The 18,372-nt window shown below is 33.6% G+C and overlaps 1 protein-coding gene across 4 annotated transcripts in view; it reads left to right on the top strand.

Annotated features, from left to right (window-relative positions):
* Window positions 1-18,372, top strand: part of Tomosyn (syntaxin-binding protein tomosyn) — a 376,266-nt gene that overhangs the window by 311,288 nt on the left and 46,606 nt on the right. For all 4 annotated transcript variants that reach the window (XM_071593464.1, XM_071593456.1, XM_071593448.1 and 1 more), the window contains exons 6-13: window positions 13-223; window positions 1,851-1,926; window positions 2,051-2,205; window positions 2,986-3,280; window positions 4,410-4,686; window positions 6,008-6,163; window positions 8,424-8,569; window positions 10,616-10,892. In XM_071593464.1, coding sequence (XP_071449565.1) covers window positions 13-223; window positions 1,851-1,926; window positions 2,051-2,205; window positions 2,986-3,280; window positions 4,410-4,686; window positions 6,008-6,163; window positions 8,424-8,569; window positions 10,616-10,892 — 1,593 coding nt within the window. The remainder of the gene's footprint in view (window positions 1-12; window positions 224-1,850; window positions 1,927-2,050; window positions 2,206-2,985; window positions 3,281-4,409; window positions 4,687-6,007; window positions 6,164-8,423; window positions 8,570-10,615; window positions 10,893-18,372) is intronic.

Raw genomic sequence — 18,372 nt, 5'->3', positions numbered from 1 at the left:
CTTTTACTTCAGCTCCTGATCGGCTTCGAATGTGGACAACTGGTTCTCTGGGATTTGAGGGGACGTGTTGCGGAGATGCGCTGGCAAGGTCCAGAGCCTCTTCGGTCGGCGTCGTGGCACCACGAAGGGAAGCAATTCATGACATCCCATGGGGATGGTTCCCTGGCCACTTGGACAGCTAGGGTTTCCTATGTTCGACCCGCATCGCATATATACCCTCATGGTAATAAGCCCTGTTTATCTGTCGTGACGGTGAACGCGTTTTCTATCGATAATACATTTTTATGTAACTACGAGTATTGAAGCAATGAAATTCTCGCGCAGTCAAAGCTTCTTTTTTATCTTCGTATTCGTCATTTCCTGAAAGATTGTTCGTATGTACTCAAATAACTCTTCGATTCAGATTTCGCCTCAATTAAAAAAAACATGGTTGAGCCCATCTTTCAAACTTATTTCTTCAGTGTATAATTGGGCCAAAGAATGTTTTCTTCATAATTGTGCGTGTATTTCTTAGTCGAAAAATAAAACTTTCTAATTATTCGTTCCTTTTTTAAAACCCTTCAGATGTCTAACGGCCTATAAATGTTAGTTTGATACTTTTATAGTTAAAAATATATTTGGTGCGAAGTTGTTTTTATATTTGCATGGTTTGTTGTTGTTAATGGGATGAAGCTGTTGAACTTGTTGTAGAGTTACCAATTAATTTGTAAACCTGTCACGTTGGGTGTCTGCCTTTTCAGAATGTCACTAATAGCTGGGAATTATGATCTATGAATCACTGACTGACTACGTCATTCTTCTTACTTACATGAACTGCCAGTCAAAAGTTCTCAATGAAAATTTCCAAATGAAGTAATGGTGTTTTAGTCTCCCTTATATGGTCACCCCTTTATCCCTTCAGCACTGAATGTCAAGTTTTACCGTGAGATGAATGTCTTCAACTTTCTAATTCAGTATCATCGAGTACATTGTGTGTAAAAATTAAAAAACGTGAAAGGAATGAATGCTACAAATCTACAATTTCAAAATGAAAATAGGTGGAACCAAGGTTTTAGAAGGTCTTCAAGCGAGGTTTCAGAGCTCATTTAAAATTCAAATTGAACGTCTTTATTTCTCTTAAGTAGATGTAAAAAAACAAAGCTAGTAATAAAGAGCCTGAATTAGAAGAATAATTGGCCAATAGATTGGACAATGTTGCTGACCTAGCAATAACAGAAGTCATCAATTCATGTATCAAGCGATCATTTTGTGTGTTTCATTTTTCATAAATGCTCTCATTTATTGAACATACAAAATACTATCTTAGGTGGCTGCTCCCATGATCACATTTATGTATTCATTGTGTAATGGTCTTATCTGGATTTCCTGCTTCTTTTAAATCATTCCTTCTCATCTCTCCTTTTAAATCGTGTATGGACTCATTTCCCTCCCCTCGTCATCTCCATAGTGGGAGGTTGGGAGTACATTGATATTTTCCCACCCCTAACCAGTGGAGCAGTATTACCATGGTGCTCGCCCTTCCTTACTTGTTGTGCTTATGCATTTGAAGTAAATATTGCACCATATATTTAAGTAATTTTCATGACAAAAAGGTGTGCTTTCATATGACCCCACCCTCTACTTCTATACGTACAATTCATATTGCCTTCTATGGTTTGTCAATATTTTTAGTCATATTTCATTATTTTTAATGGATCACTGCTCATCTTCTCTTTTAATTTAATCTTACTCTCTTTGGTCTACATTTCGTAAAAATTGTATAGTAAATGATGGCCAAAAATATTTTTTATAAATAATAACTCACATTCACTGGTAACTTATCTAAAATATAACTTCTTATATTTATATAGCAAAAACCAACAAAGATGGAAAGTTAGAGCCATGTAAACCAATCCAAAAAATGGAATGGAAATCTTCGCGGATGGGGTGAGTGCCTAATTATTTTGATGATTTCATAAATGATTTTGTTTATTTTTCATAATTTACTACTTAACATTTATTATGTAATGGTGATAAAATTATTTTAATTCAATATAATAACTTTTTTCAGAGAGCCATATGTAATTTTTTCTGGAGGCCTAACTTATGATAAAGCTGGAAGGACTCCTAGTATCACTGTTATTCATGGAAAGACAACTACAGTTTTAGAAATGGAGCATAATGTTGTGGATTTTATAACCCTTTGTGAAAGCCCATGGCCTAGTGGTAAGTGGTTTTTCTTAATTATGTTTTTTTTAATATCACTGGAAGTATGGCTTAATTTTTAATCAACTAATAACTAACATTAGTTTTCCTTATTGAGTTTAATGATTCATGAGTTGTATGTTCAGTTATGAACACGAAACATGTGTATAACATGTTCACGAACATGTTCATTTTCCTTCTCATGTATTGGTCCTTAGCTGATTAAGTATATGGGTTTACAATTGGGGGATTGTTCACTTAATGCAATGCATTTTAGGGATTTGTGACCAAAGAAATTATAATGTAGTTAGTTACAATTCATTCAGTCATCTAATTACAAGCCACCTGTTTTTTTATGCTCAATTTTGTTGATTTAATTGTAGATGTTGAATTTCAGCCAGTATTGATAACAGTGGGTTCAAAATGTTATCATTGTTGAATGACTTTTTATATCATGATATTTCCTTAAAGCAAACATAGGCCTTTTATTTATTTCTATTTTACAAATTGTTTGTCATCATGATTGCTTTTAATTTCTTCAATCTTGCTCACTTCATAAATATTCAATTAACAAATGAATATTTTTTTACTTTTAATGCTCGACATTGTGAGTTTGTGTCCACAATTCAAGGATGCAACCTCAGGCCAACTCAATCAATTATTTATCAGATTTCTTTAAGAAATCACAATATGAACATTTGTCAAATTTTGAAAATGCTGAAATAATCTGATATGCTAAAGCACCTTGAATTTTGCATATTGGTTGAAGTTGTCTTAAATTTTTTCCTTGTTTTTTTTCAGATTTTCAAGATCCTCATGCGATTGTCGTGCTACTTCACAATGATGTTGTTGTGATAGATTTACTTACTCCTGGATACCCTTGCTTTCAAAATCCTTACCCAATGGATGTTCATGAGGCAGCAGTAACGTGTTGCTCGTACCTAGCTGACTGTCCTTCTGACCTCATCCCTGCTTTTTATTCTGTCGGTGCTCGGTCCACTCAGAAGAGAACTGGATTCAGCGAGCGGGAGTGGCCCATTTGTGGGGGGGAATGGAGTCCTGCCTCTTGCTCCTACAATGAAATAATTCTAACTGGGTAAGTCATGGTTCTGCCGTAACATAACCATTCTGGTCATGGGAAGTATCCTAAAAGTTCTGTGACCAACATGTCCAACAATACCTTGTAGACATTAGTGATAGCACTAACCGGTGTGTTAACTTAGTCAGTATTACGTTTGGTTGCTGACTGGAGGTCTTTCAATCTCTAACTTGTCTCTGGTAACCTTATGCTGGAACTAAAGCTGTGGAATTATTTATTTGACAGATTTGGCATGGAAACTATCATTAAGGAACATCAAGTGCTCTCCAGGGTGTAAGATTTCATTTGTGATAAAGCCTATTGTTCAGTCTTTAGGCTGTTTACCATAATTTAATATCCAGATGTCAGATAGAATTCTTAGAAAATGTCCAACCATTGATTTTTGGCTTCTGGTTTGGTTTTTGGTTTAGTTTTTTTTAGCTTAGTTTTTTTTTTTAGTTTTGGGAAGTATGTGGAATTGAAGAACAGTTTCATACAGTTTGGAGTGCCAGGGTGTCTCTTGTAAGATGGAGTTGAGGAATGTATTATTGTTCATTCTATTTCTATTCAAAATTTATTCTAACCTTATCTGTTGGGAACAACTAAAATAAAATTTGCGTAAAGTAAATTATTGAATCATAAGGGGTAGTGTCAATTGTGCATATAAAAGGTTGAGGTTTTCAGTGTACACGTTGTATGTATAATGAGTATATCCTTAAAATAATTGTGTCATCAAATAGATCTATGTGGAATTCTTATTTGCTCTAAAAATAACAGTAACACTTTCCATTATTTAATGCTATTTTAATGATAAATTAATACTGTTTATTTTGTATGCAATTCACTGTGATTCTAAAATCAATCATGAATTTATTTTTATTTTCTAAGGGGACCCTAACTTATTCATAGATATTTTTCACTTGAAATGATATAACCATATTATAGCCAAAAATATTGAATTTTTTATTTATTAGTTATTTAAGAATTTATCATTGCAATCAGGCAATTCTCCTCGTGACGACGGTGTTTATAAGACTTTTTTGTTTGAATATTCTATAATATGCAAAAGTTAGCTAAAATTTATCAGTTTTTGTAGTGCCCTGATGTAGTATTTTTCATTCAATTTTTCATATAAATATTTCTCCAGGCATGCGGATGGTAGTATAAAGTTTTGGGATGCATCAGCAGGAACTTTACAAGTGTTGTATAAATTGAAGACTGCCAAAGTGTTTGAGAAACCACGGCCTCGAAGTGTTGACAGTGGAGGAGGTGGAGGAACGAGTGGGGTGAATGGAGAGGATGACCCATTTGCCATACAGCTCATATCTTTGTGCCCTGAGAGCAGACGGCTGTGTGTGGCTGGGAGTGGTGGTCAAGTGATCCTGTTCAAATTTCGTCGTCAGGAATCTGTATCTGATACATGGGTAAAGTTTTGACGAGCATAATCTTTAACAATAATAATTAATGTAGTGTTTTATATCTAGGCACCTTCAACCACTACTTCCAACACTTTTAAAATTTCTGTTGAAAATTATCTCATATCTTGTTCATTTTGTTGCACAAGTAAGGCTTTATACCTACTGTATATGTGTGTGATATATACCTAGGACAACTAGGTATGCCCAAAACCATAGATAGTAATCATCTCTAGATGTTAATAATTTTTACAATATATTCAAACCTATGATATGGCCTGATTTATAAATTATGCACATGTAGACCAGCATTAAATGAAAATGAAATACATTACACAGTAGCTGTATTAAGCAGTTTAGTATATGTATACTTTTTCTCCTTTTCATATCGAAAGAATAGGATTCTGGCATTTTAACTTAACAATCAGTGAGCAGTTGACAAAAAAAGCATGTTATAAGCAAAACCAAGTGGTCCCCTGCAGTTCCCACTCAGCCAATGGGTTCAGCCTTTTAGGTGGGAACAAAAGTTCCCTTTCGGTCGATAAAGGTTAAGCAAAATTAAGGGTTGCCTTCATGAGAACATTATGATAATGCAACATTTAACCCTTATGTTTAGAATGCCAGAGGGTAATTGTTTATATGGCCATTACGGATACTGAAATGCAATGAGATTTGAGCTATATACTTATTGTCTTGGCCTGGGAAGAATTTATCTAGTTATTTAGAATTGTGTGAACTTTGAAAAGCAAGAATTATTTACTTGAATTTTCAAAGTAATAATTTTGAATGTGGTGAACACTAATAATGGAATTATGGTTATCAAATTCTACTGTAATATGATTAAACAGATGTTAATTGTTACATGAATTCTCCTTTTAATATGAAGAATTTCTACTGAGTGATGTCTTGTACCATTACTTCTGTTCTAAATATAATTTCAATGTAATGTAAATTTAAGCAATCTTTTGTAATGAATTTTATTCTGATGCTTCCAATACATACATCTAATGCTATCCTTAGAACTTGTTATAATTTCAGCCTTCAATTCCATCAAAATGTAACTACCTGCCTAGCTCTTTTTAAATTTGAAAAATGTATTTAAATCATTGAATACAATTAAATCAATAGATGAGCATAACTGCATTGGTTCATGCATATACTTCAACTTTTTCTATCACCAATTCCTCACATGATATAAAATTGATCCAAAATAAAAAATGGAAAAATAATTTTTCATGATCTAGTTTTGATTGGAACCTTAGTTTTACTTATAAATGACTAAGTGGAGATGGCCTCATTTGGCTGAATTCCTTTTTTGTTATCTTCATAGGTTTTAGAAGTTCCAATAGTGTATGAAGTTTATGAGGAGGGGGCAGTTGGTGATTTTATCACTCCCGATGGAGATTTTCCTGCCCCAGCTAGACAAGCTGCTGTGTCTACATCTCGACCTGAGTCTGCTGATGGATCTGATTCAAAGAACAAAAAGGCAAATCAAATTTCAATAGTAATTCAAAATGTGTTATTTATGTAGATAAATGTTGCCTGTATTGTTTTATATCTAAATGGAAAGTTTCCACTCATGTTGTAAGTATACAGTAAATGAGTCTGGAATGCATAATTTTTATAAAAACCATAAACACAGTAATCAACCCGAAGGTCGGTTTAGTAGATGATGGTAGAGATCACCCAGTAATAAGCCCTATACGGCGTGTGAAAAGTCACACATCAGGGTAGGGGGACCAGTTCCTTTCCCTGTGCCGGTTATGGTTTCCCAGGAAGACCTGGTACCCGAAAAATCACTTTAGTTTGGGTGGAGCTGCAGGTGCCCAGAGTGCCTTGCCTGGGAATCGAACCCGGGACCCTCCGGTCAGCAGTCCAACGCTCTACCCAGTGGACTACTGCAACCCCATAATTTTTATACTAATCAAGAATTTTTTTGCTCTAAGACTGGGGCTTGTTCATTATTTTTTCGCAACAGTTGTGAAAGGGCCTGTCAGAATGATTGACTTGCTGAATTTAAGATGAATCTTTTTTAGAGAGCTAGTAAAAAGAATCAAGGAATATTTACAACTGTGTCCATTATTCCTTATTTGAGTAAATTAAATGACCTTTTCATAATTAGCATTGGAATAATAATCTAGGTAGCCTATTGACAAATTGTGGAAAATATAATATCAGTGGCTTATAGGTTAAAATTTATTTAGATGAGTTTATTTGTCCTATATGTACAGATAAATGAAAAAATTACATTGAAAAAACTGTAATCCCTTAAAAACTGTAAGTTCTTTAAGACTGCAAAAGATAATGTTTCAATAAATCTAAATGACAATTAAAGAATGACTTTCCTGTATCTTTTAATACTAAGACTCTTTAATTTAAACTCTTGTAAAGCTTTTACAAAAGTATGTAGACCTATTTCATCAACATTAAAAATATTCTGGGTTTCCTATTACTTAATCATGGAAAACTTTGCAGCCTCCCATCTTAATTTAGGAGCACTTTAACACTGGCACTTTCTTTGCATAAATTTGTGAAGCATTGTTATACTGCACCTAAATATTTCTAGCCACCTATTTATGGCTTAATAAGAGTCATCTAATCTGAATTTAATAATAAATATATTGACTTTGAAGACCAGTCCATTTATAGGTATGCTGGAAACTCTGTCTTGCTTGAGCTAATTCAATAACAGTGCCTTTTTTATTGTATTGAATCATTCATACCTGTGTCTCATAATAAGATCATAATCTCTTTTTACATGATAGCATGATTTCAAACAATACTGCAGTTATTTACTGTCGTAATCATATTCATAGGTTAATTTTCTTAGCAAGTACCATTTCCCTACATTAGCTACAAATTCTTGCAGAATTTCCAGCTTTAGCCCAATTGTTAATCTCTCTGTGTATTTGCAACTTTTTCAAAGTAGTTTAACTCAATATCAAAAGTCAAGTACATATTTATGCTAAATTAAGATCTATCAACATTTATTTTCTTCTAAAAAAAACAGAAATAAAATATTTCGTGCAGTTCATGCATATTAGCCTGAATATTAGATTCATTTGCTAACATCATTAAAATATTAATTTAATTTTCTCTATTGCCAATTTCTTCATTCAAACTATGAACGTTGTACTTCATGTCACGATAAAAAAATTGAAAATATGAATGATGAAATAGAGAGTAATGAAGCGCATGTTACCTAAGTGTTCCCAAGTGTTACCTAAAGAGTGGCAGTGAGATTTAATTGGAATGGCTGATAAAGAAACTTATATTTAAGGTTCTCATTACTTTAATTTATTTGGAAATGAAGTTATTAAACCAAAAATCGAGATAAATGCATCATTCAGTTGTCTTCTCCCTGGTTTTCAGGATAGCGCACTTTCTGCACTGTTTATTAAAACCAATATATTGAAAAACAATTCTGCGTTGAAAAGATAGCCATAATATTTCAAATTAAAATTTATTTGTTCATTTAGCTAATAAGTGAAAAAAGAATCAGCAATCACAAATGCCATTTCTTTGATATCGTCATCATTTTTATTGAAAATAAATGACTGTACTATTCTCAATTTGATTTAATTTAAGCCTCACAATGCATTTTAATGTTTTGATTAATTTTCATCTTGAAAATGACTTACAGTATTGAATGGTCTGATTCGAATACAATCAAAATTTGAAAAGTATAATAATGATTTCTTTCAATTTATATTAAGGGAATTGTTATACTCTGTTAAAATTTACAGGGTGGAGAAATTGGACTGAAAGTAAGAATGGGACAGCAGAAGAAACCTCCTGGATTCCAGGCTCACCTTGTATGCCTAACTCCGTGGGTTGATGGACATCCCCCTTCTCCAATCACTGCTCTTGCCATCAACTCTTCATATGGATTGTAAGAATTTGTTTATTCATATTAATGATTTATTTTCAAAGATCATATTAGGAAAGGCACATTGGTCAGAGTGGTGCAGTGGCCAGTATGTGAATTTCTCACATCATTTTACTTCATGTAAATTACAGGATGTTCATATAAACCCACTATAATTCGTTATTAAGAGGAGGCTAACATTTGGCTCAATTATGTTGATTTCCATGCTTACTTATTCCGCTATTCACTCTGAATGTATTATTCATCTACCATCGCATTATTCTTTCCCTAGTTTTTTTTATGGATCCCTGCATTAGAACTACAGGATCTACAGTGTGGATCATAAGCATACTTGCCTAAATTTCTATCATCTATATAATAAGCATTTCTAGTAGCATGAGAGAAAATAAATTGTGATCAATTTTTAATTAGGTAAACATGATATAAATTTGCTGGTGTTGCCTAGTTGCTGAAATATGTTGACTAAACAAGGGCACATGACAAACTGCATTCTTCATTTTGTATATTGTTGCTCCACTTTGTCATGCCTCATATGGTTGAATTAATCCAAAGTGCCTCTTTGATTAGTGTATTTACTCGAATGTTTGCTGATCTATTGGTTGTAATCGTATTATTCTTAAGTCTTGAGATAAAATTCATAGTGTAAGACAATATATATTGGGTTTTGCATGATCTTCACCTTGAAAAAGTATTTGATTTTCATGGAACATTATAGCATTCAATCCAACCTTTGGAGCAATTGCAATGGTAAATGACCAGATCCACTTTTCAGAGCAAGGTTTCATTTATTATAGTGAAATAAACATCTGATGTTATAAATATTATATAAAACCAAGGACAAGGAGATGTGGATGTTGCAGTGGCTAATGTACTTGCTTCCTACTCAGGGGGCGTAGGTTCGAGTACAGCAGGGGACATATATTTTTCAGTGGTATCCCAATTCCTATTTGAGGTGCTCTGTGGAGAGCACTTTACGTGAGTATGGATGGGACATTAAAACTTCGAACCCCCTGGTGCCTTTCGTTAAAAGTAGGCTAATGCTGATGCCGGGTTTCTCTTCACCCATCCTCCATTCACATCCATTACTAATGGTGCAAATGACCTCAGATGTTTGTCATCTCCCCTAAAAACTACAACTACTTCTACCAAGGACACTATAGGATAAATTTACTTATGCATAGTCGTGTAATTGGAATGTATACAATCTTATTCTAAGCTCACTTGGAGTTATAAAGAAACCATATAATCTCGAAAATTACTTGAAGCTGAAAAGGTCTATTTGAACCTGGCTTCAATGGTAACAAATGCAGTAGACTCTTAATTATCCATGCTAATGGATACATACATGGTGAAAAAGACATTTAAACGAAAAACAGAGATAACTGAGCTACATGGAAAATATGGTCGTGATATAAACAAATATGTTCTGAGACCCTCCTTTTTCATTCCTTGGGATTCATTTGCATTTTTCTGCTATGCAAGGTGCAATTTTTCGTGTTTTTCTGCCATATTTATAAGGGTGGAAATGTACTTTTACAAGAACACAGAACTACCGTCAAGTGAAGAGCAGAATGTATTTTTCTCAGAAAGCTTAACCAATCACGTAGTCAGGAAAAACATGATAGATGGAAAACAAAGGATTGCTGATAACGATTCATATTTGTTAGTGAGCATTGTGTCCCTTCATTTTCATAAAACAATCAAGGAAAAATAAATATATTATTTAGTGAGGTAATTAAAAATATGAGTAATCTTTCCCAATTAGCACTATACAACTTCTGGATATATCCGCTGGATATCTGTGGCACTAGAAGGGTTAGGTCAAAATCAGTAATTTGGGGACATCTGGCATGACTGTGCTGTTATGTCTGTGGCACTAAAAGGGTTAAGTTGAGATTAGTAACTTGGGAGACATCTCACAGGAATATTTATCACCTATGCACTTATGAATATCATCTTGCAGTTAACCAATGTCTGTTTGCTTAAAATGTGATTTATTTTTATGTACAGTGATAACTTTTAAAAGTACCCCACAATATCTTCTTTCAGAATGGCTTATGGTAATGAGGTTGGCTTGGCTATTGTGGATATGGTGCAGAGGGTATGCCTACTCAGTGTTGGAACACCTGATCTCTACGGTGCCGCTGACCCTTACCAGCGAGTACCTCGTTCACCAAAACAACTTTCATCAGGCTTTGGGTCAACCTTCACAGCAATTTCAACTACAGGGGAGAGCGGTGGGAGTGGAGATCAAGGGAAGGAGAGACTGGAACGTTGGGAAGAGTTGGAGGAGCAGGGGAGGTGTCGCTCCCCTAGTGGTGATCAGGTCAGTTGTATCCTCTCCTCTTTACTCAGCATGAAGACTACACTTAGTACATTGATAGTGAGATAACTTAGAGTTTATCTTTGCTGATCTCTCTGTTTCATTTTTAAATAGTCTTTTTTGGAAGAAATGCACCAGTATCCTCCATTCTGAATCTGAGAGAGCAGCTGCAGGAAACAGTGTGGCCAAACTCCCTGTATTTTCACGTACTGGTTGTTTATTCTGAGAAACCTTGCTTACTGCACATTTTCCACCCTCTGAATCAGTAGTCTGTATGTGTGGATGTCTGCTTCATTTCAAACCCAAGAGCACTCTCTTTGTCTTTCAGGTCTAGTTATTTTTCCCTCCATGCTGGGGGTTAAGAGTGCACTCTGTTAAGTGTGAACTGTTGCCTTTGAGCTCAAATTTGTGCCATAAAAATGACCTTAGAATGTTTGATTGTACCACTTGGACGCATTTTGATCTGTGTGCTTATTATTACAGTGTTATAATAATAGTGTTGTTGTCCACATTGAGCTCTTCTATAAATTTTCTTTATTCTTTCATTGTCTTCTACACATTAGTAAAGTATACTTAATCATTTTTCAAAAACTATTGGAGCTTGAAAAATATATCAAGACAAAACATCATAATACTATGTTTGCAATTTTATATCATAAACACTAATTTTGGTTGTTACAGAGGCAAACAGACCAACAATTCCCATTAGTTTTCTGTTATTCTTACCATTTCTCACTCTTTTCATATTTTTCTTATGCCTAATATAATAGAAGGTATTAAAAATAGGTCCAGATTATACATCCAGATAATATAATATGTATATTTTTTATAATACCAATTTCGGATAGTTAATTTTAACTGCAGTATTCTGACATTAAGGTATCTCTCAATACATATTTCGTGCCTAATTTGAATCAATTACCAGAAAAAAGTATTGCTGACTGCCACTCTTTGTTTGAAATCTTTATACTTCAGAAATATGTGGTGCTCACAAATGCCTAGTTTTTTCATTTTTCCTCATTCAATTCTCAAAGGGGCTCCCTATAAGTGTTCACTATGTTTTCTGAACTCATATTTCATTTTTCATTAACTGTGGAAGTATCGGGGTAATAAAAATAGCCTCAAGAAGGGGGTGTTAGTGGAACTATCTAAGGAACAAGTCAGGTGTTCATTATCATAGTATCTGATTATGTGAATATGATTTCTAAAAATTGAGTAGATGATTTATAATAGGTAAAATGGTTTGAGGCATCACTTTGTGCAAGCAATTCATATCGGATAAGAAAATACTTTGTTGAAGTACAGAGGACAGACAGCTTTATAAACTATGCAGAGAAGAGGAGGCGGTAGGTGCCTCTAAAGTCGGAGGAGGGGAAATAGAAGGGAAACTGGTGGGTGTGTAAGGGTGGTAGGGGGAGAGGGTGGTTGGGAATGGCATCAGGGGGGGAGAGGGGCTGTAGGAAAAGAGGGAGGTCCAGGAGGGGGGAGCGGAAGGAATACATCGGGTCATTTACCAAGTTACCCTTATAATGAGTGTTCTTGTAAAATTTCAAACGTTTCAAGACATCTAATCGTAAACCTTTCTTCTCCAATTGTAAAATCTCAGTAACCAAGTCACTTGTGTGGTTATTGTCCAGTAGATGCTTGGCATAATAAAATATATGTGGAAGAACAAAGTATTTTCTTTTCCCATTTATAATCTATTAATGTTTGGGTCGTGGGAGCAATGGGAATATCCCCTAATGTTAGCTGAGTAAACTTGACCTAATGATGTGCATGTCGGATTTTTCCGGTCCATGGAACCTGTATGCACCTCTTAATAGTAACATTAAATTACGCCAATAAATGCCCTGTTTTGCTCTTAAAATTTAGCAAATATATAAGTTTTAATAAATCAGAATGAAATCATATTAATTTTCAAATAATCAATTAAAACTGGTGAGTTATAATTAACCCCAGTCTTTGTGAACCAGTATTACAAGGAATAAGGATAGGATAGTGTTCTTGAAAAGTAATGAAGGGTCTCAATCCATAAATGTTGAAACTTCTGGTATTAATTAAATAATAAGATTGTGACCATTCAGGTAGTTTTTTGTAATTATTGTATTGGTTTTTTTATATTTTCCCATTTTGGTGAAAATGTGTGTGTAGGAAAGGATAAAGTGACTGCTTAGAAGTGAAAAATTCATTTATGGAATATAAGTCTTCAGGAAATGATTAGGTGATATCTAGGGAAGGAAACTATTTGGATTAATATAGTATTTTTATGGGGATGTGGTAGCTCAGTGGGTAGCACCTAGTGGAAATAGGTTAATTATTGTGAGTAATGCTCTTTTTCTTGATTTAAATTTTATTTAAAAGGCTTTGCACCAAAATTTTAGGTAAACCTGTATAATTTTCTTATAAATCTACATCAGATTCAATTAGGTATAAACCATGTTTCAAGTGAGGGGAATAGTTGTTAGACTTAGCCACTGTTTCTGACTTTTTTTTATCTATCTTGTGAAAAATCTCCTTGTGCTGCAGTGAAGCAACGCAGAAGAATTTTTTGATTTTTTTCCCATAATTCTTTCAGGCTGATATTTTTAAGAAAACATCAACTCTTCCTACAAGTGTTAGAAAGATACGAGGGTCATCCGGAAAGTAGTACCCGTTCGTGAAATAAAGACACAAAAGTAAATATTAACAAACATAAAAAATTTTATTTGAAAGAGGATACTTTAAACTACTTCTCAACATAATCTCCAAGCAAATTAAGGCATTTGTCATAACGTGTGACAAGTTTCTGTATTCCTGCTGCATAGTCCTTCGCCGCCAGCTCATTGAGATACGCGAGGGACCCATCTTGCACAAATTTTTGCATAATGCAGATGGTGTTTAACAATTTCATGAACAATTGTTCGAGAAACATTGGGAAAATGCTCACAGATGTCATCAATTGTGACGCGCCGATCGTTCCTCACGAATTCGTCAACTGAGCTCACCAGTTGGTCTGTAATGACAGACGGTCTCTCCGAACGCTCATCGTCGTGTGTGTTCCCCCTCCCCATGTTGAAGTTGCGACACCACCGCCGAACAGACGACTCGTCCATTACATTGTCTCCATACACCTCCTTTAATTGGCGATGAATATCACATGGGCGAACGTTTCTTGCATTGAGGAATTTAATCACTGCCCTCACTTCACAACTGGCGGCGTTCTCAATTTTTTTAAACATTGTAAACAATCACAGAAACAACACAGGCAATGCTAGCGTCACGCAACTTGGCTCAGAGAAGGCAGACAAGCCACTGAAGCTATCTGACCTCGTCCAGCGGCTACTCGCGTCGTCAGCACTTCATGCGGCACGAACGGGTACTACTTTCCGGATGACCCTCGTAGTTTGAAAATATCACTTCACTTTTTATATCTATTTGATTCAAATTATAATCACTTCTTAAATTGGTGTAATTAATACCTAATGAAACAGTATACATTTTATTTCAAAATTAGGCTATCATTTTGATACATATACATAAATCATTCTCTCTCTTTTAATTTATTTTTCATATAGAAGTGTTTTAGGTGATGATTTTCTATCCTATTTAAACTTCTGCTATACTCTACAGTGAATATCTCTTTTCCATTATGTTTTTAGTATCTGTATTCTTCCATGAAAGTCTGGTTATTTGGCATGAGTAGTAAGTCATCATTTTATCAGCATTCATTTTATGTCTTAGAAGTTATTCCTTTTCTCTTGAAATCTGGTGATATGCATTTTTGAAAGGTGTTTTTTTACTGAAAAGCTAAAGCAATTTTTTCTCTATTGAATTCTTTGGCATGAGATTATTCTATTTTGTATGACTTATATGAGTTGATATGGGACAAATAATTTGCAAACCTTTCTACTCAGTCTAATATAATACAGTGGACTTGCACATAATGGCATATAGTGACAGATGTTGAACATTTCAAACATATGAGGATTTAACTTATGGGCCTGAATTGAGAAATATTAGCAAATATTAGCATATAGTGACAGATGTTGAACATTTCAAACATATGAGGATTTAACTTATGGGCCTGAATTGAGAAATATTAGCAACTTACTCGTTGGAAAGCAATTAAACTCACCTAAATTTTTGGAGTAATTTATCTTTTAATCTTTCCAGAGGAATAATGCCATCCTAAACACAACCATTATTAACTATATATTATTGCACTTCTTAATGCTTTTCAAACTGTATTCACTCCAAATATGTTTAAGCCTAGTCTTTAGTAGAATGGCACTTTATTTATGTTCATGAGATGTTAATAAATAAAAAGGTGAACCACCCTTTTCAGTCAGTATTGACACACTATTATACAATAAGCAACACCAGTTTTTCAAAAAATCAAATTATTAGAAATTTGTCAAATTTATTTTTAGTTATTAAATTATGGTTATGGTTAGGAAATTTACATAGATGAAAAGATATGTTAAACCAAACTTTTATTGGCATTTATAGGAAGTAGGTACTGCTATTAGAACATTTAAAAATATGTTGGATGTAGGTACATTATTTTTTTACTGTAATTTTTCAATTATAATACACACTCAATAGTATATCCAATATATATATATATATATATATATATATATATATATATATATATATATATATAAAACCACTTGAGCTATCCAGGAAACGTAATTTACACTGAGAACTACGTTACTTTAAACAACCAAGTGCCCAGATTCTTTGGCCAAAAGATGGCATAAGGGAGCTGTTTCACCCACCAAAGGAGAAATAGACAACACACAAGAGGAAAGGAGTGGCTAGTCTCTTCTTCTGGCTATGCGAGCCATGAAACACACTGTTCTTATCCTTTATGACGTTGTATGATTGCTAAACTATTATCCTTTCCTCTTGTGTGCTGTCTCTTTCTCCTTTGGTGGATGAATAGCTCCCTAACGCCATTTCTTGGCCAAAGAATCGGGGCACTTGGTTGTTTAAAGCATCGCAGATCTCAGTGCAAAAGAAAAATAATATAATAGCAGTCAAGAAAGAATGAATTCAGTGGTAGAGAGAAGGCCAAATTAGAACTCCAAAAGTAAAAATCAATCAACACGTTCATTGAATCATAATGAGAACAGCCATGAAAACTGCAAACCATGAAATTATACCTGTCGCTATACTGAACCGCTAGAGTGCTCCATTGACACCTAATCAATTAAAATCGTGCCCAGCTGCCATAATAAATATGATTCAGTCATTATTAATCTTCAGGAAATTGGGCAGTGCACAAAAATTTTCCAACCCATAATATTTTGGCCAACTCTAATGTTTGGTTGCCATAGCATACCATAGATCCAAATGCCACTTTGGATATCATTCCAGTAATTCATGCTAAAATTATGCACCATCCTTTGACTGTGGTTGGAGATGATTGGAAGAATACCATGGATATTATTTTGAACCGATTGGAGTCAAACTAATGAGATGCTATTCTATAAATCATATGTTTTTTATTTTTATTTTTTTATCTCTAAGCTAAGTGCACCAAAATCAAAAGTGAAATTGTTTGCTTTTTGAAAATACATGCAAAACTGTCAATGATTAGGCCAAGAAAACAACACAGCACATTTGTTACCTTATCTAATACCTAATCTAACTTCATGAAAACTAAAGTGGAAAAAATCTGTATAATACACAGAAAATTATGGTGTGCCTATATATTATGTAATAGGTTTGCCACATCATATTTTGAATATTTTTCCAATTATGTAAGCTTGGTGTAAGGGGTATAATTTTTAGTGCATAATGTGTAAAAATGGTAATGCATTGCTGCATTATTTAATATGTTGATATATTTCAAATTCTTGCATTAGTTGATGGTAGTAGCTTAAGGGAAATAGAATATTGTAAATTCAATGCCAATCATTGATCAGTGGAAAGTTATTTCCAAGATAAAAATACCCAATGTACTTCTATAAAACCTAAAATTGTGATCATACAGAATTCAGTAGATTGATAGTACATGGAATGTATATATGTATATATATATATATATATATATATATATATATATATATATATATATATATATATATATATATATATATATATATATATATATATATATAACACTTTTTGAAAGTCTCACGGACGTGAATAATAATGTATAACACTTAGCACTAGTGGACACAGACAAAAACACAGAAACATACAAAAAAGAGACTCACTATTTTAGTTCTGTCCCTCTCTTCCTTGATAAAGGTGGCAACGACCACCGAAAATTCGTAAAATAGTGAGTCTCTTTTTTGTGTGTTTCTGTGTTTTTGTCTGTGTCCACCTGTGCTAAGTGTTATACATTATATATATATATATATATATATATATATATATATATATATATATATATATATATATATATATATATATATATTCTTATCATTAGTGAAAAAGTGGTACCAACTACAAATAACTACACGTGGTGTTACAGGTTGGGGTGGTAGAATGAGTTAAGCATGTTCATAGTCAGTGGGAGTTCACTGTATTACATAAGTACAAACGTTAGCTAATTGAGCATAATTTATTTATGTATCTCTGAAATTAAAATTGTGCTTAAAATTGACATGTAATTTATGTAAATTTATTCCCAAAATTCTGTTCTTACACTCACTTTTTAAATTCTACTCTAAGTGCATTGATATTTTAGTGAAAAGTCAGAACCAGATGCATTTTACTTTCATTATTGCATATCCGCTCTACAGTAGAACTAGTCTCTATTCACTTGTTTGAAATTGAATCCTCCTCCCATCATCGTCTGTGTTTCAAAACATGTTATTTCTGATTAGTGATCACCCTGAAAGTAACACATTCACACATTTTGGAAAGTTTGCTTTTTTGCAAGTGAATAGGATCTTTTGACAAAGATTTCAGGTGACCTGTTGCATATTCTCTCCTATGTACCAATTAAGTCTTTTGGTAAGTGCCTGGTTTTTTATCTGAAAGGTAATTGGTCAAAAGGTGCTTTAAGATTTTTGGGTATATAATTGAGTCAAAGAATTTATATTAAATCTGCACTGTTAGTAAACATCATGAGGGAAATCCTTGGGGCTAAATTCATTTATATTAAACTATCATTGTATGTGCATAGTTTCATAGAAATTCGCTGCAAAGACATATCTTTAATATATTTTGTTAGGATAAAGAATTCTCAGGACTGAATAATTTGGAATTTTGGAATTTGGTCGGAATAAGATAATAGAGAGTATCCATATTTCTTAAATGTATTAATTTGGCCAATCCTTTTAGTAATATAAATTTAGGGCATACTTGTATCATCTTTTAGTTACATATGGTCATATGTGCCCTTGGAGCAGTTATGCTCTCTTATCAATGTAGAAAGTTAATAATGTTTTACATTCACATTGCATCATTTATACAACTAATCACAAATTTAATTTTCTTTCATTTTTATTAGGTCTACAGTGATTACCATCTCTATAGATTTTTA

Source organism: Hetaerina americana, unplaced genomic scaffold (genome assembly GCF_022747635.1).
Source record: "Hetaerina americana unplaced genomic scaffold, ioHetAmer1.1.p SCAF_1, whole genome shotgun sequence".
Lineage (NCBI taxonomy): Eukaryota > Metazoa > Arthropoda > Insecta > Odonata > Calopterygidae > Hetaerina > Hetaerina americana.
This window is presented reverse-complemented; position numbering and strand designations above follow the sequence as displayed.